General features: G+C 58.6%; 1 protein-coding gene across 1 annotated transcript in view; it reads left to right on the top strand.

Moving 5' to 3' along the window:
* The window catches only part of CLPTM1 (CLPTM1 regulator of GABA type A receptor forward trafficking), a 31929-nt gene extending 13271 nt beyond the window's left edge, over window positions 1-18658 (top strand). The window contains exons 3-14 of the mRNA XM_049620844.1: window positions 3914-4037; window positions 5185-5343; window positions 6910-7027; window positions 11399-11484; window positions 12331-12451; window positions 13021-13265; window positions 13981-14074; window positions 16056-16246; window positions 16495-16590; window positions 16885-17020; window positions 17607-17774; window positions 17913-18658. Coding sequence (XP_049476801.1) covers window positions 3914-4037; window positions 5185-5343; window positions 6910-7027; window positions 11399-11484; window positions 12331-12451; window positions 13021-13265; window positions 13981-14074; window positions 16056-16246; window positions 16495-16590; window positions 16885-17020; window positions 17607-17774; window positions 17913-18211 — 1837 coding nt within the window. The 3' untranslated portion in view covers window positions 18212-18658. The remainder of the gene's footprint in view (window positions 1-3913; window positions 4038-5184; window positions 5344-6909; window positions 7028-11398; window positions 11485-12330; window positions 12452-13020; window positions 13266-13980; window positions 14075-16055; window positions 16247-16494; window positions 16591-16884; window positions 17021-17606; window positions 17775-17912) is intronic.
* The last annotated feature ends 4902 nt before the right edge of the window (window positions 18659-23560 follow it).

Raw genomic sequence — 23560 nt, 5'->3', positions numbered from 1 at the left:
CTCTCTCAAAAATAAATAAACATTAAAAAAAATTTAAAAACAAAAAAAATTCAAAACAAAAAGCCTTAAGAAGAAAGTAAAAATCACCTAAGGATAACCATCAGTCATCATTACTCTATTGGTGGTGATCCTTTTACATGTTGATTCGTATAAATGCTGGGGGTTTTTTGTTTGTTTGTTTTGTTTTTTTAAGTAGGTTCTTCTCCCAACGTGGGGCTGGAACTCGCAATCCCTGAGATCAGGAGTCGCATACTCCACTGACTGAGCCAGCCAAGTGCCCCTGGTTTTTTTTATTTAGGATTTTTAAGGCAGTATTGTGTCTCGTGGCCTATTATTTTTGTACACCTTCCCCCTACTCTCCCAAACCAGGAAATCCATTTGAAAGTCTGATGCGTATCATTTCATACCTCTCTCTCTTTCTGTGTGGTTTTGGGTTTTTTTGTGTTTCGTTTGTTTGTTTGTTTTTTTAAGTAATCTCTACACCCAATGTGGGGCTAGAACTCACAATCCTAAGATAAAGAGTCCCATGGTTTTCTGACCAAGCCAGGCAGGTGCCCCTTTAGAACTTTTCTGTCTTCCCCAACTGAAACACTGTACCCATTAAACACTAACTCCCATTCCCTCCTCCCCCTCAGATTTGTTGTTTTTTAACATGTTTATTATACAAAATTGGAGTCCTATTCTACATACTTTCCTTCTCTTCCTTTCTTTCCATACTTGCCTCTCTCTTTTTTTTTTTTTTAATGTTTATTTTTGAGACAGAGAGAGACAGAGCGTGAACGGGGGAGGGTCAGAGAGAGGGAGACACAGAATCTGAAACAGGCTCCAGGCTCTGAGCTGTCAGCACAGAGCCCGACGCGGGGCTCGAACTCACGGACCGTGAGATCATGACCTGAGCCGAAGTCGGCCGCTTAACCGACTGAGCCACCCAGGCGCCCCAGCCTCTCTCTTTTATCTAAACAAAAATTTTTTTTAATGTTTATTTATTTGGGAAAGCACACACTTGCGTGAGCGGTGGAGGGGCAGAGAGAGAGGGAGAGAGAATCCAAGTAGGCTCTGTGCTGTCAGCACTGATCCCAACTTGGGGCTCGAACCCACGAACTGTGAGATCAGGACCCGAGCTGAGATCGAGAGTCAGATGCTTAACCGACCGAGCCACCCAGGCTCCCCTCGCCTTTCTCTTTTAATAGTATGTCCTGGAAATAACTGCGAAGTCAATGCTGATTCTAAGGCTGTGCAATATTGCGTTTATTCAGTTTTGTGGATTGAAAATAGGACGCCAGTGTATTTGTTTTTGTGTCATTTTGGTTTTGTTTCGTTTTTTCTGTCATGTTACTGAATATACGGTACTTCTGCCTCAAAGTAAACTCTGTCCCCCACGTGAGGCTCAAACTCATGACCCCGAGGTCAAGAGTCACGTGCTGCCAGCATGGTACTTTGAAAGTTCTCTTGGGGCTCCTGGGTGGCCCAGTTGGTTAAGCGTCCGGCTTCGGCTCAGGTCGTGATCTCACGGTTCATGGGTTCGAGGTCTGTGTCGGGCTCTGGGCTGACAGCTCAGAGCCTGGAGCTTGCTTGGGATTCTGTGTCTCCCTCTCTCGCTGCCCCTCCCCTGCTCGTGCTCTCTCTGTCTGTCAAAAATAAACATTAAAAAAAATAAAGCTCTCTTGATGCAAATTTTGAGGGTTGTTTTTTTTTTTTTAATGTTTTTTGAACGTTTATTATTGAGAGACAGAGAGGTAGACCCTGAGCAGCGGAGGGGCAGAGAGAGAGAGGGAGACACAGAATCCGAAGCAGGCTCCAGGCTCCGAGCTGTCAGCACAGAGTCCAACGTGGGGCTCGAACTCACAAACTGCGAGATCATGACCTGAGCCGAAGTCGGACGCTTAACCGACTGAGCCACCCAGGTGCCCTCAAATTTTGAGGGTTTTTGTAACAGATTCTGCAACATCAGAGTTGAGTTGTTGTGAGCATCTCAGAATTATTTGTAGGGATAATTTCAGACCTAGGATGAACATATTTTCTCCAGGAGGACATGCTTTCCATCCACTGGCTGCTGGGGGCATCAACCATCCGAGGTCTCTTAGCACCCACCAGGTGATTCCTGAGGAGGGCCCGGCCTCACCTGCCTCCTGGGTCCTGGGTGTGGGGCCCTGTGGGGTCTTAGTTTCTCATGTCGTAGGTCTCTGGTTACCCTGTGTGGGTCTCGGCTAGCATTTCTGTTACCCACCAGAATACCTGGCAAGTGTCCTCAGACATAAAAAGAAGCTTCTGGTAGTGTTTCATTTCTCTTGTTTCCAGTCTTCCCTTCAGTTTTTGCCTGGTAAATCTATAGTCTTGTTCATTCTTCAGTGTTTTTTTGTTTTTAATTTAATTTTTTTTTAATTTGCATCCAAATTAGTTAGCATATAGTGCAACAATGATTTCAGGAGTAGATTCCTTAGTGCCCCTTACCCATTTAGGCCATCCCCCCCTCCCACAACCCCTCCAGCAACCCTCAGTTTGTTCCCCATATTTATGAGTCTCTTATGTTTTGTCCCCCTCCCTGTTTTTATGTTATTTTTGTTTCCCTTCCCTTGTGTTCATCTGTTTTGTCTCTTAAAGTCCTCGTATGAGTGAAGTCGTATGATTTTTGTCTTTCTCTGACTAATTTCACTTAGCATGATACCCTCCAGTTCCATCCACGTAGTTGCAAATGGCAAGATTTCGTTCTTTTTGATTGCCGAGTAATACTCCACTGTATATATAGACCACATCTTCTTTATCCATTCATCCATCGATGGACATTTGGGCTCTGTCCATACTTTGGCTATTGTTGATAGTGCTGCTACAAACATGGGGGCGCATGTGTTCCTTCAAAACAGCGCACCTGGGGGCACCTGGGTGGCTCAGTCAGTTGAGCGTCCGACTTCGGCTCAGGTCATGATCTCACAGCCCGTGAGTTCGAGCCCCGCGTCGGGCTCTGTGCTGACAGCTCAGGGCCTGGAGCCTGTTTCGGATTCTGTGTCTCCCTCTCTCTCTGCCCCTAACCCACTCGCATTCTGTCTCTGTCTCTCTCAAAAATAAACATTAAAAAAAAAAAAAAAAAACACAGCACACCTGTATCCCTTGGATATATTCTTCAGTGTTTTTAAGAAAATGTATTTACAGGGGCTACCTCAGGCGGTGGAGATTATAACTCTTGATCTCGGGGTCGTGGGTTCAAGCCCCACGTTGGGTGCAGAGATTATTTAAATGAATAAATAATTAGAACTTAAAAAGATAGTATGTATTTACATATATTCGTACATAAACTTGGTAAAAAAAACATACATAAGAGAACCACGAGCAGAATATATCTTTGCTACTTCAAGATACATAATTATGTATAGAAAACCAGCATTGATATGTTCTTAGTATATTAATTTTTACTAATCTTTTCCAAGTTGCTTCCAACCGCAGTGTTGGCCTGAATCGCCTAGCCCAACATTACTAAAATTTGGGACTAACCCTTGACTCATTGTCTGCTTCTCAAGTACTTCAGTTGACTTGAAGTTCTAAAATGTGGCTCTCAAAGGTGCCGTGCCTCCAAAATGCTGAGGTTCCAGATTCTTAGGGTCCTCTCACTTTGGGGTCCCAGGGGCCTGGCGTGTCAGGTTTCCTAGGTCTGAGGTTAGAAGGTCCAAGCCCTCGCAGCCCCGCGGCCACCAGGGCCTTTTGGGAAACGTGGGCAGCACCCCAGATACGGCCTCTGGGGGCATCTAGTCTTCCCAGCAGCCCGGGGGCTGCCTTCTCAGGGGCCCTCCCTGCTCCCTGCTCCGTCACCTGCCCCGGGTCAGGCCCTACCTAGCCCGTGCTGAGTCTGGAGGAGGTCAGGCAGACCCACGTTGCAAAGAAGAGGCTTGGGACTCACCACGTGTCCTGCTTGCCTCCTCAGGATCTTCATCATCTGGGTCATCAGCAGCTGGTTCCGCCGAGGGCCGGCCCCTCAGGACCAGGCGGGCCCCGGAGGAGCCCCGCGCGTCGCCAGCCGCAACCTGTTCCCCAAAGACACTTTAATGGTAACCGCCGGCTGGGAGGCCAGACTCGGGAGATGACGGTGTGGGGGAGGGTGTGAGGGAGCGGCGTGAGCAGTTGGGACAGACAGGTCCCTGGTCACTGTCAGCCGCGCATGGGTCTGGGCTTGAGGAGCTCCGGGTCCATTCTCAGCCCATGAGACCTGGGTCAATCTAGCAACACGCTTAAGGAAAGAGTAAATTCTGGTTTTGTGGGGAAGAGAGACACCAGAGGTTTCACGCACTTGTTCTCAAACGCTTTTAACAGGGCCCGTACGTACTTCAAAAGTCCGCTTAGGTTTCAGAATTGCGAAGAGAGGTGTGCAGGGGACGGGTTGGAAAGAAACGGGAGGGAGAGAGCGAGGAGCCCGGCAGAGGGGGACGAGGGACACGCGTCCTGTCCTGCAGGATCCCGAGTGACCGGGGTTCGGGAGCACCCGCAGCCAGTGCTCAGACCCTGGTAACCCAGACTCCTCCCGCCTTTGCGCTTCTCCGCAGCTCTGGGATCCCCGACTGCACAGAGTTCTGGTTAGCGGGTGCCCACTGCTCAGATGTGCTTTATCAGTGGGCCTCTGGGGCTCTGGACAAAGATGGCCAAGGGGACTTGTGAAGGGAGGGTGCTCTCTGAGACCTGGTTTCTCCACTTCCCTGGTGTTTTCAGGGACCAGCTAACCCTCTTGCCGCTCTGACTGTGCTTTATCCACAAGCCTGCAGAGCTCTGACCAAGAAGGCTGTAAGAGACTGAGAAGGGAGAAGATAATTCCAGAGACTTTGATCCCTTCTGACCCCAAATTCTTCTTTCTTTCTTTCTTTCTTTCTTTCTTTCTTTCTTTAAGTAAGAAGTGGGGCTCAAACTCACTCCATCGCTGGCCGGCCGAGCCAGTCAGGCGCTGCCCCCAGATTCTAAGTGGCAGGCTGGCCGTTCTTCGGCTGTTTCTTGCTCATGGATGCCACAGGCTCGGACCAAGACAGACGTGGTGGCGGGGGAGGGTTGAGAAAAAACATTTGTTCTAACAGCTGCCGTTCTTCACCTGCCCCCTTTCCGCTCCCTCCGCAACACCAGGGGTATCAGTGTGCTGCCGGCTCTTTATCCCCCAGCCTTCAGAGGCTCGGCAGCAGCCCTGAGCCCCCTCCCTGCCCGCCCCCCCCACAGAACCTGCACGTGTACATCTCCGAGCACGAGCACTTTACAGACTTCAACGCCACGTCGGCGCTCTTCTGGGAGCAGCACGACCTCGTGTACGGCGACTGGACCAGCGGCGAGAACTCGGACGGCTGCTACGAGCACTTCGCCGAGCTCGACATCCCGCAGGTGGGGGCAGCTCCTGGTTTCTTCCGACTCCCAGTCCCGCCGCCGAGTGCAGGCTCCAGGCCGGGCGCCGTCCTCCGTTGTCACGCTGTGTGACCACAGGGAGGTCCCCGAGGTCTCTGGGCCTTGGCCTCCCCATCTGAAAAATGTGGGTGGGGTTGAAATTGGTCTGGGATCCTCCCAGCTACCTCTAGGGTGGAGAGAGAGCTTAGGTGACTTACAAGGTCAGACGGCTCGTGAGCGATTCGAGCTCAGGCGAGCTCAGGCCGTCTGGCTCTGGACTCCGGCAGCCCCGGGTCCGAATCTGCCTCCCCCAGGGAGCCTTCCTTGACGCTCAGGCTCGGGCAGCTGGCCTTCTCTGGACTTCTGCATCCTAGCCTGCCCGCTCTGGGTTGTCCCTCCCGGGGCTGGTTTGGTCACCACTGTGTCCCCAGCCCTGCACGGCGTGGGGCCGATACCTCAGCGAATACGCGTGTCAGTGAACGTAATGGATCGGTGGACCAGTGGGTGGGGACGTCTCTCTGGGGCTGCCCTGTCTTTCATTTCCCCCCAGCGGGTCTTCTCCTCAGCCCCTGGGTGGGGGGGTGATGTCTGCTCTGGAAGTAGGGTGCGTGCACGGTCTTTCCAAGGCGGGTGGGGTAGCTTGCAGAGGAGCCCCCGGCCCCGGCCCCGGCCCCGGCCTTGCCACGAGACCCCACGAAGGCCGAGGGGGCCGCAGGTTGGGTGGGGAGAGCTGCTCCCCAGCATCCGGCCTAACCCTCCTTCCCAGCTGCTTTGGGGTGGGGGGAGGTGGCTCGCTTGTGCCCGATTTTGACTCACTACATGCATTTCCCGCTCGGGGCCGCAGGGGAGGCACCGGGTTTGATCAGGAGCCTTTACCGGAGTTTCCACGGGAAAAGCAAGGCAGGCAAGGGAAGCAGCTTAGGATCGGCTAGTTCGGTGGGCTCTGGGCTGGAGGGGTGGTCTCCAGCGGTGTGGACCTGGTGCTGGGTGATTCAGGGCAGCTTGGGGTATGAGATCAGGCAGACCAGGGGAGTCGGCAGGAGTGTGGGCTTGGATGGGCAGGTGAGTTGTTTGTCTCTAGGCATCAGTAGCCCTGGGAGGGGCGGCCTCTCCCCAGCCAGGGGAGCCCCCCCCCCCCCAAGATGTTGAAACAATAAAAATACACAAAACATAATTAACACAGAGGTGGGCTTAAAAGGCAGGGAAGTGACGGGGACACGGTGTGGCCAAGTTAATCCAAGCTCTGCTTGAGGAGCAGACGGGCCTCAGGCACATGACCACCGTCTTGGGTTTCCTCACCTGCGTCAGGTGGGAGTGAGAGTAGTCCCCTTCCTGGGGAGATCGTAGGTGACAGACACGGGCACTGAGGCCCCGCCAGGTGGAGCCCAGGGTCACACAGCCAGGGTGCGTTCGAGGCGGGGCTCGGACCTGAGCGTGTCTGACATCAGTGGCTGGCTCGCGGGCGCCCGGCCACGCCGGCCCGCGCCAGCACTCCGGAGCAGGGGCCCGGAGCCGGGTGCCAAGAGGGGCCTCAGCCTTTCCTTTTCCCGTCGGTCTGCCTTGCAGAGCGTCCAGCAGAACGGTTCCATCTACATCCACGTCTACTTCACCAAGAGCGGCTTCCACCCGGACCCCCGGCAGAAGGCCCTGTACCGCCGGCTCGCCACCGTCCACATGTCACGGAGTAAGCACCCCCACCGGGCGGCAGACCCCCAACGCCAGGCCCACAAGGGCAGGCAGGAACCCCAGCCGGGGGTGGGGGGGGCGCAGCTGGGGTGGGCAGGCCAGCTCCAACTGGTAACTGACGGGGGAGGAGTCAGAGAGCAGGTAGAGAAAGGGACTTTTGAAAGTGGGGACGGGCTTCCTAGAAGGGGAGGGCGGGGGGAGGGCGGGGCTGGCTTGTGCCCGCTGCCAGGCCTGGTGGGAGCGGACGTTCCAGAATGGTCTGTGAGGGAGCAACAAAGAGTAAGCAGGGTGAAGCCGGGAGGACTCTTGGGGCTCATCTCCTGTGTGGCGTCTGTAACCGCGCGAACGGGTCTTGCGCAAACGCACCGCCCTGCGGGGGTCCTGTGGGGTGGTGCCTGGCTCCCAGGGTGTTCCCGGGTGAGTGTGCTGTGAGGGCCACGCGGCTGGATGAGGCACCCCCCTCCCCGTCCTCATTCCGGCCGGCCAGCCGTCTGGCGCTGGCTGTTCACCAGAAGAATCCCGACTCTGTGGATAAAACCCAGGGACTCCGAGTGACCCCGACAAGCCCTGGGGGAGGGCCGGCCACTTGGGACTTCCGACGTAGTCTGACCAGGGTTTTTCTCTGCCCGGGGCTTCATCTTCAACTTCAACTCTTCTTGCGCATACGCGGTTTAAAATCCAAATAATTCAACAAGAGGGCGCAAGTCCTGTCTCCCTTCACCTCTCCCCTTTCCCCCCCTTCCCACTGCCCACAGCCAACTGCTTTCAAGCTCCGGTAGCCGTTCTTCGGCTACTTGTTGAACCTCCACAGTTCCCGATTAACCGGGTGATGCCGCGGTTTCTTGGTTTTTCAGTTTTAGACATTTTTCTTCACTTCCTGCTCTGGAAGAGAAAACCCTAACACAGGAGTAAGATTTTGATTACGTTAAGATTCAGTGGCGTGGCTTGTTTGCATCCGAGCCACGTGGTGAGCACAGTTGTTCCTCCCTTCTGGTCCAACTTGTCATTTTGCACGAGCTTCATCGTGGTTGGCGTCTTTTTGCTCCCACTTTGTGTCTTTGTCCCGGAGTCCACCGTGTCCTGATTGGCCGCCCTGTAGGACTCTCTCACCGTACTTGGGCTTCAGCAGATCTAGAAACTCCATGGCTCCCTCAGGAAGTTCCCGTTCCCTTCTTGTGAGTCTCGTGTGCCCACCTTGCTTTTACTTCGTCGCGCCTGGGGATTGAGTTCAGATCCCTCCGGCTGTTTTTGTGTGGGGCAGTGATAGATGTACGTCTCCTCGTGCGGGTTAGGTCTTTGCTAATTTTGGAGGGTATAAAAATATCCCAGAGGACGATCTAATTTTTTCATTATCACCTGTACTGGGCAAAAAAAAAAAAAAGGTCGGTGACCCTGTCTCAGTCTCCAGAACTGATTGGCAGAAGTCCCCTCGTGTGTGCTGAGCTCTGCCGTGTGCGTGTGTCTGTGGAACGTGATGTGTGGCATCCGCTAGCGGGATCTGGTGCAGGCAGAGGCAAGCGGAGGGAGCGTGGCTTGCGTGGGTAGACTCCACAGGTGTGGCCCTGGGAGTGGGATTTGTTGGGAGCTCCGGGTTAGATGTGCCGGACACCTCGGAGGCTGCCTTGAACGTGGCCCAGGAGGGGGGCGGCTCGCCCGCCTCTCATTTGCCCCCGACCGACGCCAGTGTTATTTTCTGGGGTTTTGCCTTTCGGTGAAATGTGATCCGTATTCCTGCGCGGCTAAGGTCGTGTTCGTGGTCAGCGTGACACGTGTTGGCGTGGTCTGCAAAATAGCATCTGTAGCCCATGGACCTGAAAATGAAAAGCCCACTAGGACCCTCCAGGCCTCCCTTCCCGGCCTCGCAGCTGGGACCCCTTGGAGCAAGGGCTTGGAGGGACTCGGAGCTGGTCCCACGTCAAGTCCAGGGGGAAGAACGGGAGTGTGGGATCAGAGAAGTCCCCTCTGTCTCTGTCCCCAGAGGGCCAGTAGTTAGGGCATAGAGGAGGATGGTGTCATAGAGCTAACAGCAGCCACAGAAGTCCTTTACGTTTTCTAGTGGCCACTTAGTGTTAGCAATAGTTTTATTGAGGTCAACACGTTGTCATTTCAGTGTGGAATCAATGGGGAAAATTGGTGGGGTATCTTCGTCTTTGCCTTAAGTTTGTTTGTTTTTTTGTTTGTTTGTTTTGGTTGTTTTTTTTTTTTTTTTTTTTTTTTTTGACGTTTTTATTCTTGTGAGAGAGACCATTTTTATTCTTGAGAGAGAGACTGAGCTCGAACGGGGGAGGGGCAGAGAGAGAGGGAGACACAGAATCCGAAGCGGGCTCCAGGCTCTGAGCCATTAGCACAGAGTCCGATGTGGGGCTCGAATTCATGAACTGAGACCTTGAGCCAAAGTTGGACACTCAACCGACTGAGCCACCCAGGCGCCCCCCGCCTTAACTTTTGAAATCTAGTGTGTGTTATGCACTCACAGCAGATCTCGGTCTGGCCCAGCCACATCATCAGTGTCCACAGCCTCCTGTGGCCACTGACTATACTGGCTGGTGCCGTTCCGGGAGCTGTAACTGCGAGAAAAGGGGACTCTTGTCCCCCACGGAAGGCAGGGCCATCTCATGTTATAGGCCATTTTGCATGCCACCAAATCATAGAATGCCACCTGAGCCGAAGCCACTCTCCTTCTGGGGCCAGGCCGGATACGGCTCCTCCCTTCCCTGGACAGCCTCTCCCTGGAACAGGAGCAGGGCACGTCCGCCTGGAAGGTTCCCTCCAGGATGCCCACCCTCGGGTGTTTCCTGCTCTCCCTGGACATGGAGGCAAGGTCTCCAATGAATGGACGTGGGAGGAGTGGTGGGTGATGTTGACGCCGACAGGGAGAGCAGCAGGCTCTGGCCTGAAACCAAAAGCCAATTCCCAGAAGCCTTTTCACACTTGAGCTCATCCATAGAGTCCAAGAATCCCGAGCCCTGGTTCCGAGTCGGTGAGAGGGATCTGGGCCCTGTGGCTGGTGTTAATGTGACGGGCAGGGACCCTGTAGAGCAGGGAGCCACTTCCCAGTGGTTCTGCCAAGAAGGGGTGGGGCTTTGAACCCCATTCTCCGGAGGAGGGACTGAAGCCCAAGGAAGCGATGTAGCTCACGGAGGTCCCTCCGGGAGCCGGAGCCGGGATGTGACCCCAGAGCCCCCACCCTTGGCCCTCTCCCTTTCGCATTTCCCCCTCTCTCCCCGGCCCTCGGGCAGGAGGGAGTCCTGGGAGGGGCGGGTTGTCGTCGTGCTCCCAGAAGGAAGAGCTGAAGAGTACAGGGCCAGGGCGGAGGAGGGGAGACGGAGCTCAGGCGGGCACCGGCGTCCTCTTCCTGGCAAGTCTTGGCAGTCTTCCGGGCAGGATGGCAGGGGGCCCGTAGCCAACCTGGCCTCTGCAAGGGGAAGTGAGGTCCACTGCCGGCTGGGGATTCACAGCCCCTCAGTATCTCTCACATTGGTGGCTCCGGGCCTTCTCCAGAACTGTCCACAGCCCCCCTGTTTGTGTCTCTGGGTTCTACTAGTTGTCAGTCCTGGGGTTGGCAGACCGGACGAGGCAGCGGACGAGCCAGCCGACGGGGAGGTGAACTTGGGGCCGGGGCAAAAAGTGGTGGAGGAGACAGAAGTGGCAAGGAGGGCGGCTGGACGGCCTCCTGCAGTGGGGTGGGCAGGGAAGCCTGTGGAAGGGGAGCATGTCACCAGGGACCTGAAGGGTACAGAGGAGCCAGGCGGGAAGGTTCCGACCACGGCGGGTGCGTGCCGGGGAGATGGAGCGGCACCTCGGAAGGCCCGGGGTTGGCGGGTGCGAGGAGAGAGGAGTGAGGCGGGCGAAGGCGGGAGGTCGGTGCGGCCGTGGCAGGCGCCCTGCTCCAGGAGCGGGAGCCTTCGGAGGCTCTGGAGCAGCTGCACGTGAGCTGATCCTTGGTTCAAAAGGATCGCTGCCTTGTGGAGAGAAGGTGATGGGGGCAGGAGCGGGCCACCAGGGGGCCGGGAGGAGAGGGTGGCCCGCGGGTGGGAGGAGTGGTTGGATGCGAGGCACGTGCTGGGTGGGGGGCGGCCCCGGGGCGGCCGATGGAATGGGCCGAGCGGATTCTGGAGAAGGGCCACTCCAGGGCTTTGCCGGGGGCAGTATGGCAGATGTTGGCGTCGCTGTGACGTCGGGGGATTGGGCGGCGGGGTTTGAGGGGGCAGTTGCGGCTCTCCGGCCACTGTTCTCGTCCGCTGCGGGCTGGAGGCCAGTGCGCGGCTGTTGGTGGGCAGAGGTCCGGTGTCCGGTGCCGGCGGGTCTCATGTCCACCCTCTTTCCTCTGCCCCGCCCCCCCCCCCCCCCCCCCCCCCCCCCCAACCAGTGATCAACAAATACAAACGCCGGCGATTTCAGAAAACCAAGAACCTGTTGACGGGAGAGACAGAAGCTGACCCAGAAATGATCAAGGTAAACGCGAGCACAGCTGTCGGATCTTGGGGGAGCACCTGGCCTTTCACAGCCCAGCAGCCGGCGTCCGCGGGTTCCCCTGTGGCACTCCCACTGAGCCGCTGTGGGGGCTTGGTTGGGCCACCTCGCCTCTCTGTGCCTCAGTTTCCTCTCTGGAAACCGGGTGAGGAATCGGAGCTACCTCTCAGGCTGGGGAGGACTCCGGGCAAGCATACAGCAGTCAGCACCTACGGAGCAAGCGTTCTGCCCGCTGAACACGCACGTACTTAGACGCTTCTCACCAGCCCCGCCGGGAGGGTCCTGTCACTGTTCCCATGTTCAGACCAGGAGACTTGCCCGGAGTGTCACAGTCAGGACCCGGCAGGGCTCGGGTTCACACCCAAGCAGCCAGGCCCCAGAGCCCAGGCTCACCCTGGCACAGAGTAGGCACCTGATGATGTGACTCTAGCAGGAATACTCCCTGGCAGGCTGGGGTGCTGGGGTGTTAACCCGTGATGGGCACCAAGACCTTCCTTTCTCTACAAGCTGGTCCCTGGTGAGAGGGATGGTCCCCAAGCCCGGAGGCTGCGTGTGGGTCCCACATCCGTGCTGTCACAAGGCCAGGCTTTGCAGCCTGGCACATGACCCCATCCACGACCTCAGGCCTGGGTCTCCTGCTCTGTTAGGTAGTTGGGGGGATTCTGTAAAGGCTGGCGTGGGGACCGTCTGGGGTGAGCCTTTGGCCAGTGGTCACCGTGATGGTTATTGTTCTGCTGTCTCAAATGTCATGGGAGCCCTCAGGAGAAAGCAGGCAGGTGTCTCTGAGGCCCCCCTCTCCCAACCCTGCCTCACTCTGTCTCCCCTCAGAGGGCCGAGGACTATGGGCCCGTGGAGGTGATCTCCCACTGGCACCCCAACATCACCATCAACATCGTGGACGACCACACGCCGTGGGTGAAGGGCAGCGTGCCTCCTCCTCTGGACCAGTGTGAGCCCCCACCCGCCTCGGGCCCTTGCCCGGGCTGTTTCCTTGTCTTTCCACCCCCACTCCCTGAGAGTTTTGGTCCCCACTACCCCCAGCACTCCCCTTTATCTTCTCTCCTTCCTGTACCTTCTGGTGACCCGGGCACTGACCGCCCGCGTGCGTGCCAAAACCAGTCCCCTGGCAAGTCTCACCTGGCTCATGAGCTGTTGGACCCAACGTCTGAGGTTGGGACAGCATCGCCTAAAAACCCAGATTTCTGACTTCTTTCACAAAGCCGATATGTTGGAATCATGGATGGGGCAGCCGTGGGCTGGAGCTGAGTCCTAGCTGTCCCCTTCCGGCGGGGTCCGCCTGGCTCTTTTGCCCTGTTCCCTCTGCTGAGGTCAGGCAGTCCTTTGGCCCCTTGTGGTGTAGCCAAAAAGCGTCCCCTGTCAGAGGGGCCCCGTCAGATCCCTGCAGGCCCCTGGATGTGCTGCCTTTGTTCTTGGAGGTCCGAGGGCTCTCCCCAGCCTCTTGGGTGCCGGTGGCCTCCAGCCCGGGCTAAGAGGCGCCCCTGCCCCACGTGCCCGCAGATGTGAAGTTTGACGCCGTGAGTGGTGACTACTACCCCATCATCTACTTCAACGACTACTGGAACCTGCAGAAGGACTACTACCCCATCAACGAGAGCCTGGCCAGCCTGCCGCTCCGCGTGTCCTTCTGCCCGCTGTCGCTCTGGCGCTGGCAGCTCTATGCCGCCCAGAGCACCAAGTCGCCCTGGAACTTCCTGGGAGACGAGCTGTATGAGCAGTCGGACGAGGAGCAGGACTCAGTGAAGGTGACGGGACAGGGGGCTTTCCAGCACCTTCCCGGGCAGCGAGGGGGAAGGGGGAGGGGAGGTGGCAGCCTGAGGACCTCCGGCCCCAGCTGCCTGCCCAGCTCCACAGTCTCCTGGGCCCCCTCCTGCGGCAGGCCCCGGCTGGCTCGGGGGTCCTGTCTCCGAGGCTCCTGTGGACCTTCTTGTCACAGCCTTTATGTCAGCTTGGTTGGGCCTTCTGGGTCTGGACCTGCGTTCCCCTCCCCCCCACCCGCCGCCACGGCCTGTCCCCTTGACCCTGAGCTCTGACTCCATGACTCTTCTCCCCCTTACTGTGTCCTTGAATGTCTGTTGTTCCCACCTTTCTTCCTGGCCTGTGTCCGTGACCTGGAGACTCAGTGGTGCCTCCCTGGGCTTGTCTCTGGTGTTGAGTTTCCGGTCCTCACCCCAGCTGTCCCTTCATGTGTCTTGGTCACTCTGCTTCTCTCCCCATTACTGTCTCTCCACCCCCTCGCCTCCCGTCTGTAAAGCACTTGCCCGCCTCTCCGTGCCCACCTGCCTGTCCTGACCCACTCTCCTCCTGGCCAGTGTGCTCTCTCTGCCCCGGGGCAGCCCCCAGGCTCCGGTCTTCTGGGGCCCAGGGGAAGGGGAGTGGGGCTGGCTAACGAACATGCCGCAGCGGTCACCCCTGGGCAAGGGCGCAACGGTGCTCACCGGCATCTCCCCCCACCCCTAGGTTGCCCTCCTAGAGACCAACCCTTACCTGCTGGCGCTCACCATCATCGTGTCCATCGTCCACAGTGTCTTTGAGTTCCTGGCCTTCAAGAACGGTAGGGTTGGGACCCTGGGGCCGATGAGAGGCCACAGGGGCTGGGGATAGGAGGGTGTGCGGTGGGGGCTAGGGTCTGCCCCCTTCCTTCCCTCCTGCCCCATAGGTTCGCCCTCTACGTGGGGTCTCTCAGCCCCGCTCTCCAGAGGCCTGAGGAGCTGGGGAGGGTAATGGCCCCAAAACTCCCAGCCCAGAAACTCCCATCCAGCGGGTGTGGCACCGGGGAAGGAGCTGGCCTGCTGTGCCGGCAGAAGCCAGGATGGCACCACCAGGAAGCGGGGCTGGGGAACTCCAGGGCTGGGAACAGGGAAGCCCCAGGGCTACTCCCGCTGCCCTGCACAGCAGCTCTTTGGTGGGAGAGGCCCCTCAAGGCTGCGCGGATGGGGACCACCTGAGTGGGGAGGCAGCAGCCCTGTCCCCAGAAGGCCCCTAGGTTCCAAAGGCCAACAATGCTGATGGCCAGCGTTTCAGGGGGGACTGGCCAGGTGCCGGGCTCCGTTCTTAGTGCCCTCACTAGGTAACTTGCCGAGTCCCCATGACCCCGGCCCCACGAGGAAGCCTGTCGTTACCTCTGTGCTTAGGGGTGAGGAAGTGGACGCTCAGGGAGGTTAGGTAACTTGCCCGTAGTCACGCAGCTCCCACGTGGCAGAGCCAGGATTTGGACCCGGGCGGAGGCTCCATCACCCAGTCTCATCCTCTAAGCCCCGTGGGCCACTGCTTCCTTCCCCGGAGAGCTGCAGGTGGGGGCGGGGGGCCTCCCGCTCTACAGCTTGCGCAAGCAGCAGTACTAACGGGCACTAGCATTCTTAAGACGGTACTGCCGTGGTTGAGAGTTACCTTCTAGAAGTTTCTACCGTCCAAATGGGACAGTAGGTGGTGGCGACCACTGGTAGCTGTGCCGTATGGAGCACTCGCTGTGCCTGGGCACGCCGTGGCTCCCAGACTTCCTGCTGACTGCCTGCTGGGTCGCCTAGGGTCCCTCTTCCTCCTGAGAGATGAAGGCACAGAGGGCATGGTCACTCGCCCGAGGTCACTCAGCAGGGGGATGGGCCCCGGGGGCCTTTACTCGTGCCCGTTGCCTCCCTGGTCTGAGGTGGGACTCAGATCCACCCGCCTCCAACCGACCCCGTCTCCGTCCCCTTTTGTCCCGGTCAGGACTGGGGGGTTCTGTGAGTGTCCCCGCGTCTGATCGGGGGGCAGGACGAGCATGCTGGAGCCCTGGAACCAGAATCAGAGCAGGGTGGACAGCCTTGCACACTGATGCAGAGCCAGCCCTGTGTGAGCCTGGGCCTGGCCTTGCTCCTGTGAGGCAGGCACTGGGGCGGTCGGCTTCCTGTGGCCGCAGGTGGGGACACTGCCGTTACCCACTTTGGCCCACCGGAGGCCAGGGCTCAGGGAGGGGCTGGCCTAGCCTTGCGGGTGGGGTCCGCCAGGGCCACTAGAAGGAGCTGTTGGAGACCAGTGCCCGGTCCTTTGCCTATGCCCCAGGCGTGTCTGAGGCCCTGCACGGTTTCAGGGCGGTGGGCTGGAGGAGCCGGTCTTGAAGTGCGTGTCCCAGAGCGTCGTGCCCACGGGAGAGAGCGTGGCACCGGGGGGACAGCCTGGGGCTGGTGTCATGCAGACCTGGCTTCCGTCCACATTCCACCAGGCCGGGCTGTGTGGCCCGAGGAATGCGGGTTCCCTGGCCAGCCTCGGCACCTGACGCGTGGCAGTGCGCACGGTCAGACTGCACCCTGGGGGTGGGGGTGGGGGTGGGGGCGGGGGTGGGGGTGGGGTTCCACTGTAAGGACCGCAGTCGTCCTGCCTGCCTGCCGCTCTGGCAAGAGACTCTTCACGGGAGCGGAGGGTAGTGCGCGCCGCTGCCCGTGACAGACCCAGCGCCCACTGTGGCGCGTTGGGGGTCTGAGGACGGAGCCTGAAGGAGCTGCAGGAGGGGCTCGGGGGCTCCGCACCCTCTCAGCTTCCCCCCGCCTCCCGTGCAGATATCCAGTTTTGGAACAGCCGGCAGTCTCTGGAGGGCCTGTCCGTGCGCTCCGTCTTCTTCGGCGTTTTCCAGTCTTTCGTGGTCCTTCTCTACATCCTGGACAACGAGACCAATTTCGTGGTCCAGGTCAGCGTCTTCATCGGGGTCCTCATCGACCTCTGGAAGATCACCAAGGTCATGGACGTCCGGGTAAGGCCGGGCCGCTGTGCTGTTCTGGGGGCCACCGGGACTTGGAATGGCGGTCGTCTGCGCCAGCCAGACCCTGGAGCTGGCCCCTGGGGGTTTCCCAGTGCCTGTTGCACTCCCAGGACCAAGGGGATTTTCACACCAGGGGATTTTTTGGGTCACACGTGGGACGGGGGAACTGGGAACAGTGAGGAAGGGTGGGGGTGGGAGCCAGCGTGGCAGCCGACCACGGCCTCCCTCCCCGTCTGCAGCTGGACCGGGAGCACAAGGTGGCAGGACTCTTCCCCCGCCCAACCTTCAAAGACAAGTCCACGTACATCGAGTCCTCTACCAAAGTGTATGATGACGTGAGTGTCCTCCACGGTGGGCCCCGGGGAGGGTCTCCAAGCACCCACATGCCCTTGGAGGGCCCAGGAGACGGGCAGTGGGTGGGGGGCTAGGGCATCTGCCCGCCCACTGGCGGGGCCCTTCTTTATGGCCCGCGTCACACCCTCCGGTGTTCGGCGCCTGCCGTGTATACTTCCTGTGCGGGTCCACGGTTCCCGGGGCCACCTGGAAATTCCCCTGGCCCGGCCTGCCGGACCGGGTGTGGGTGGGTGAGGGTGGGGAGCCGGGTGCCAGCCCTGCCCCGCGCCCCGCAGATGGCGTTCCGGTACCTGTCGTGGATCCTCTTTCCGCTCCTGGGCTGCTACGCGGTCTATAGCCTCCTGTACCTGGAGCACAAGGGCTGGTACTCCTGGGTGCTCAGCATGCTCTACGGCTTCCTGCTGACCTTCGGTGAGCCGGCCTCCCGGGGCACCCGCCGCAGACGCTCCCGGGCCCCACGCCGGGCCCTGCTGGCGCCCAGCGGTGGTCCAGGAGGCCCGGCCCTGCCCTCCTGATGCTCACGGCCCGGTGCGGGAGAGACTCCTCCCCAGAGAGGGACAGCCCTGGGTGGGCAGGGGTGGCGCGTGAGGAGCCTTGAAGGGGGTGAGGGGAGCCTGGTCCAACGTGGGGGTCAGCGAGGACTTTCCGGAGGCCACGCACGGCATGTTTCGGTATGTCCTTGTCCTCAGGGGCCCCTTCAGAGTCAACAAGCAGGCGGGAGAGTTACAGCGGGTGCCGCGAAGGGGTCGAAGTAAAGGGGTTTGGGGAAACCTCTCGGGGCATGATGTGTAAACTGAGGCCTGCAAGCTGCCCGGGGTGGGGCGAGGGAGCTGTGGTGAGATGTGCCTGGGCGCGGGAGTGGTGAGGGGCCGGCGGGGGTGGGGGGGGGTGTGCTGGAGCGGAGTGCGGAGGGCGAGACCGGCAAGGCGGCCAGAGAGGTCGGGGGTCAGGACGCCCCTTCCTCTGCTCACGGGCGTCCCTTTCCCCGTCACTGCAGGCTTCATCACCATGACACCCCAGCTCTTCATCAACTACAAGCTCAAGTCTGTGGCCCACCTGCCCTGGCGCATGCTCACCTACAAGGCCCTCAACACCTTCATTGACGACCTGTTTGCCTTTGTCATCAAGATGCCCGTCATGTATCGGATCGGCTGCCTGCGGGATGGTGAGGTCCAGCGGGCGGGCGGGAGGGCCGGCGCGGGAGGCCGCCGCCAGACCCGGGCACAGGCAGGGCCCTGGTCTGAGGGGTGCCACGGCCGCCCCCTCACGCTGCCCCCCTCGCCCTGCCCCCCCCCCCCACCAGATGTGGTCTTCTTCATCTACCTCTACCAACGGTGGATCTACCGCGTCGACCCCACGCGGGTGAACGAGTTTGGCATGAGTGGCGAGGCCCCGACGGCAGCCGCCCCCGTGGCCGAGGCCCCGACAGCAGCAGGGGCCCTCCCACCCCCACCCGCCCCGGCCCCTGCCACAGCCACCGCCGCCACCGCCAGGGAGGAGGCCTCCACGCCCCCGCCCGCCAAGCCCACCCAGGGGGCCAGCTCTGCCACCGAGCCCCAGGAAGCCCCTCCAAAGCCAGCAGAGGACAAGAAAAGGGATTAGCCGCCCCTGGTCCTCCTCTTCCGCTCTGGCTCCTGGTGACCACCACCCCCGCGGCCCCGGCCCCCTCGCCTCCCCTCCTTGTCGCCCTTTCCCTGGACAGATGGGGCCAGGGTGGCAGGAGGCCCCCGTGGGCCAGAGCCCAGCGTGTGTTGCGGGGGCCGGGGCAGGCCGGGGCACGTTGTTTGTGGAGGCGCCGTCTGTCCGTGTGTCCCTCTGTGTTTCTAGCCATCTCGCCCTGCCAGCCCAGCACCGTTGGGAATCATGGTGAAGCCGACGTGGCGCTGCCGAGGGGGGTGCCCAGGCGGGGGGGCGGCTGGGGCCCCTCTGCGGGATGCCTGCGGCCATCCATCATCTTGTCCCTTGTCCCCCCGCCACGCCCCTCCTTCCAGACCGCCACCCTTTAACACAGTCTGGATTTAATAAATTCATATGGGTGTTTAACTTAAACTCAGCCATCCCCCCTCGTGCCTGCCTTCCTCTGCCACCTCGGAGGGCAGCTTCGCCGGGGTGCGGGTGTCTCTCCTGGGTCTGCAAGGGAGACCTGCGGAGTGCAGCACGGAGTAGAGTGGGAGACAGTGACCCCCCCGTGACCAGGCCCTTTCTCCCCCTTCTCCCCCTCCCGGCAGCCCTCCAGGGGCTTCCGTAACTGTCCCCATTTCACAGACGGGAAGCTGTTTGCTGTGACCTTATTGCACCTGCGTTCTTGCCCACGAGGCTGCATCTGGCTGTGCCCCCTCCTCTGATGCTCTCCTGGCCTCGTGCTGCCAGGCGGGGCAGCAGCACAGGCCCACCCCATGAGGCAACTCCCCATCAGGCTTCCTTGTTGAGTAGTCCCCGCACCCTAGACACACAGCCTCCCGTCTCTGGGCCTCTGAGCTCTCCCCGCCAGGGTCACGGTAGGGGTACGGGGGTGAGTCCTTACTCAGGGTGGTGTGCCTGGCTGTCGTGCTCTGTAGCTGTGGAGGCGACATCTGCCCCCAGGACCCAGCCAACACGTCTTCCCAGCTGTCTGGGCTGGGACTGTCGATCCACTGTATAGACATGGACCCTATACGTCTCTGGATGTCCCTTCCCTCCGAACTGTTGGGACCTCACATTTCCAGATTTACTGTTTTGGGGGGTGGCCGCATCAACACAGGGAGAGGACGCCCAGGGCCACACAGGGCTCCAGTGCCGACCTCCTGCAGAGCCGGGCAGGGAATCCATGAGGTCCTGGGAAACGTTGGCACACGCAGGGCCCCGCACGTACACACGTGGGCAGTGGGCCCCTCCTCCCCTCAGGCAGCCCCACGGACCCACAACACTCCCTTCCCTGCCCTACAGCATCCCAGGGTTGCCAGTGCCCCGGGAGAAAGCCCGGACTCCTCTGCGGGGCTTCTGTCCCACGATTCTAGGAACCAAGGAGGCTCTCAGGCCCCCTGCACTCACTAGCCCCCCGCAGGCACACGCCCAAGCCTTTGGCCAGGCCCACCAGCCGTACCCCCCACACTCGGGAGACCCACCTCTTCACTTCCGCTGAGACCGCCTGGTCCAAGCTGTTCCCCGTCTGTCCCTGCCCCTCCCGTCCACTCTCCACTCAGCAGCCAGAGGGTTTTCTAAGGCACAGACTTGACCCTGCCTGTCCCCTGTTCAGAACCTACTGTGGTTCCTAGTATGCTTGGGAGAAGAGTCCAGGCCCCTAATAAACGAGACCTTGAGGGGATGGGAGGGACTTCACCCCCACAGCCTCGTCTCGCTTTTTTTTTTTTTTAACATTTTCAAGTAATCTCTATGCCCAATGTGCTTGAACTCACAACCCCGAGATCAAGAGCTGCACGCTCCAGCCACTGACGGAGCCAGCCAGGCGCCCCTCCTCACCCTTGCTTTAACTTGCCACGATCTCTTATCTTCTGGCTCTAGACCCTGCTCTTCCCTTCCCTGGGACGTGCCCTGAGGCACACAACTCATTATCTTACCCTAGGCGTCCCCCACATTGCAGTTCCAGTATCTCTTCCTCCAGGAAGTCCTCCCTGACTACCTGATCCGGGACCCCCAGCTCCCTGCTCTCTCACCTCAGCCCTGCCCACTATGAGTCATCCCCGTCTAGGGACAGGTTATTCTCCACTGGACTGAGCCTTGTGAGCACAGAGCCAGAGCTGTCTCAGTCCCTGCTCTGTCCTCTGGGAATGTTGGCTGAGCACATGTTTGTACAGTCTCTCACAGACAGGTACACATCCAGGAGTGTGGACCTTGGCGGGGCCTGCGTTAACACACCGGCGGAGAGACTGACATGCAGTCAGTCCACAGATTTTTCCCCGAGCACCTCCCCTGCACCTTGCACTGAGCGGGGATGGGGTGGGGGTTCTGCTTACACAGCAGAGACCAAGATAGCCCCAAGCCTGCCCTCAGGGTGCTCAGAGCCCAGCAGAAGCCCCGAATGCTGGGGATTTCTGACCTGTGCTTTTGGTTATCCACCCAATTAAACAGTTACGAGGCCAGACGTTTGCAAGGGACGGTCGGGGGGGTGGGGGGGACCGACTGGGCTCCTGGTCCTATTCTAGGAGCCGCTATTAGATGTTCCTTATCAGGAGCCAAACTCTATAGCCTAAGGTTTGTATGCGGTTCGCTTCATCTGTTAAATTTAATGTTGCTCATCCCCATCGCCTTACAGGCCACATTTAACCCTTGCTTCCTCTACTCTAGCGGTCACCCCAGCCTCCTTGTTCCTTGAACATGTCATGCACATGCCCACCTCAGGGTCTTTGCGCTTGCTGTTTCCTGCGTCTCGAACACTTCTCTAGGTAGCCACAAAGAGCCTTCACCGTTTCAACTCTGTTCAGACGTCATCTCAGACCTTCCCTGAACTTCCTAACCCAAACAGCACCCTCCAAACTCAATCTATACATCCTGCTTTACTCTGTAATGCTGCCTCGCCACCAGATACACATTTGCTTATCTGCTTTATTTTTATTTTTTATTTTAGAGAGCGAGAGCATGAACAGGGGAGAGGGGCAGAGGGAGAGGAGAGAGAGAGAGAATGAGAATCTTTTTTTTTTTAATTTTTTTTTTTAACGTTTATTTATTTTTCAGACAGAGAGAGACACAGCATGAACGGGGGAGGGGCAGAGAGAGAGGGAAACACAGAATCGGAAGCAGGCTCCAGGCTCTGAGCCATCAGCCCAGAGCCCGACGCGGGGCTCGAACCCGCGGACCGCGAGATTGTGACTTGAGCCAAAGTCGGACGCTTAACCAACTGAGCCACCCAGGCGCCCCGAGAATGAGAATCTTTTAAAAAAAATTTTTTTTTAATGTTTATTTTTGACAGAGAGAGAGACAGAGCATGAGCGGGGGAGGGGCAGAGAGAGGGAGACACAGAATCTGAAGCAGGCTCCAAGCTGTCAGCACAGCCCGACGCGGGGCTCGAACTCACAGAGCGCAAGATCATGACCTGAGCCGAAGTCGGACGCTCAACCGACTGAGCCACCCAGGCACCCCGAGAGAGAATAAGAATCTTAAGCAGGCTCTGCCTGACACAGGGCTCGATCCCAGGCCCTTGGGATCATAACCTGAGCCAAAATCAAGAGTCAGCTGCTGAACTGACTGAGCCCCCCCAGGTGCCCTGCTTATCTATTTTTCCATCTGTCCTCCCCCACCTTCGGTTTCAGTTCCATGGTGACAGGGGTTTTATTTGTCATCTTTCTCGCTCTGTCCTCAGCTGTTGGGACAGTGCCTAGCACATATAGAGCACATATAGTGTCGACTATTTTTAGTATCTTATTAATCCTGACAACCATCCTATTATAAGACCCATTTTATAGATGGGGAAACCAAGGCTGAGAGACGAAGTCAGTTGCCTGAGGCCACACAGCTGGTAAGTGGGAGACCTACGATTTGAACCCCAACAGCCTGATTCTGGACCCTCGAATCATAACCTCTCTTGCAATGCTCTTGTCAAATGCAGGCTACAGCCTCCAGGCGAAAACCAGCTTTTTCCAGTTTTTGCGTGATTTTTACATTTTTGAGTGGTTGGAAGAAAAAAATCTCAAAAATATTTCGTTTCACATGAAAGTTCTACAAAGCCCAAGTTTCAACGCCCATAAAATAATGTTTTATTGGGACATGGCCGTGCTCATTGTTTCTGTGCTGTCTTTGGCTGCTTTTTTGTGGAAAAGGTTTGCTTGATATTTTGCTCCAGGGCAACACTTGGGCTTCAGCTATCTGCATCACCTGAAGGCCCGAGGGCCACACTTTGAGACTGCTGCTGTACCCTATTCTGCTCTCCACGAGGAGGCACCGGGCCTGGCATGGTGAGTGCTGTGACCCGGTGCCCGGTGCAGGCCCTGGCACACAGCAGGTGCTCAGTAAATGTATGTCAAATGAATCAATGAGTCCGCATGGGTCATGGAGAGAAGGAGTGAAAATTTGACACGAGTGGGCACAGGATGCTAAACCCTGGCAAATTAGGACCTAATGGTCAACCGGTCATTCTCAGGGACAAACAGGGAAGGCCTAGGAATGTGACCTAACCAAATAGCTGCCCCTCTTTGAGCCTCAGGCTCCTGCTCTGCAATAATGGTAATTTGATCACATGCCTCTGAGGCTGGTGCAAGCTGTGAGATATAAGGCCCCAGGTAAGCCCTTTGCTCAGGGGTCAGCTTAACATGCACACTGGGGGCTTGGCGGTCACCGTGCCCACAATGAGTTGCTGAGCCCTGGAGGTAAAAGTGTTCTGGGCCATTGGGAAACTTGAAGGGGTAATGGGGGAAGAATAAAACATCCATCCATGCACTAAACATTTAATGGACACCCACTGTGTTCCAAGGGATGTTCTAGGCGCTAGGGTTAGAGCAAGGAACAAGACAGACAAATCCTAAAACTGGCATTCTAGCTTTAAACGTTTAAGTACCTTCAGTCCCAGTTTACCCTTGAAGAAACTGAGGCATAGAGAGGCTGCGGAGGTTTTCGTAAAGATCATTATTCCCAATGGCAGCTGGAGCCCTGGCAACCTCCCGATCCCGAAGCTTCCCTTACAGAGAAACAGCAGTTTCAGCTCCCGCTTGCAGACCTGGGGGGCGGGCCTCAGTTTCCCAACTTGCTCCCGGGGTAGGACGTGAGTGGCCCTAAACAAGCCTCAGTTGTCTCCCCCCTGAGCACTGGGCAGCGGCGCTCGCCCAGCCCCTCCTGTGCGCCCAGCCTCCTCTTCCCGGCCGGCCCCGCCCCCGCGACCACGTGACGCGTGGGGGTTTTCCCGTTCCCCTAGCGTGACGTCACGATGGGGTGCAGGCCAATGGGCGCGCAGGCCGGCGGCGCCGGGGAATTCCGCCGCCCCGCCCCCGCCCGCCGCCCGCCCGGCCCGGCCCGGCGCCCCCC

The sequence above is a fragment of the Panthera uncia genome (assembly GCF_023721935.1).
Source record: "Panthera uncia isolate 11264 chromosome E2 unlocalized genomic scaffold, Puncia_PCG_1.0 HiC_scaffold_19, whole genome shotgun sequence".
In the NCBI taxonomy this organism is placed as follows: Eukaryota; Metazoa; Chordata; class Mammalia; order Carnivora; family Felidae; genus Panthera; species Panthera uncia.
The sequence above is the reverse complement of the archived record's forward strand: the minus strand, read 5'-3'. Positions and strand labels throughout refer to the sequence as shown.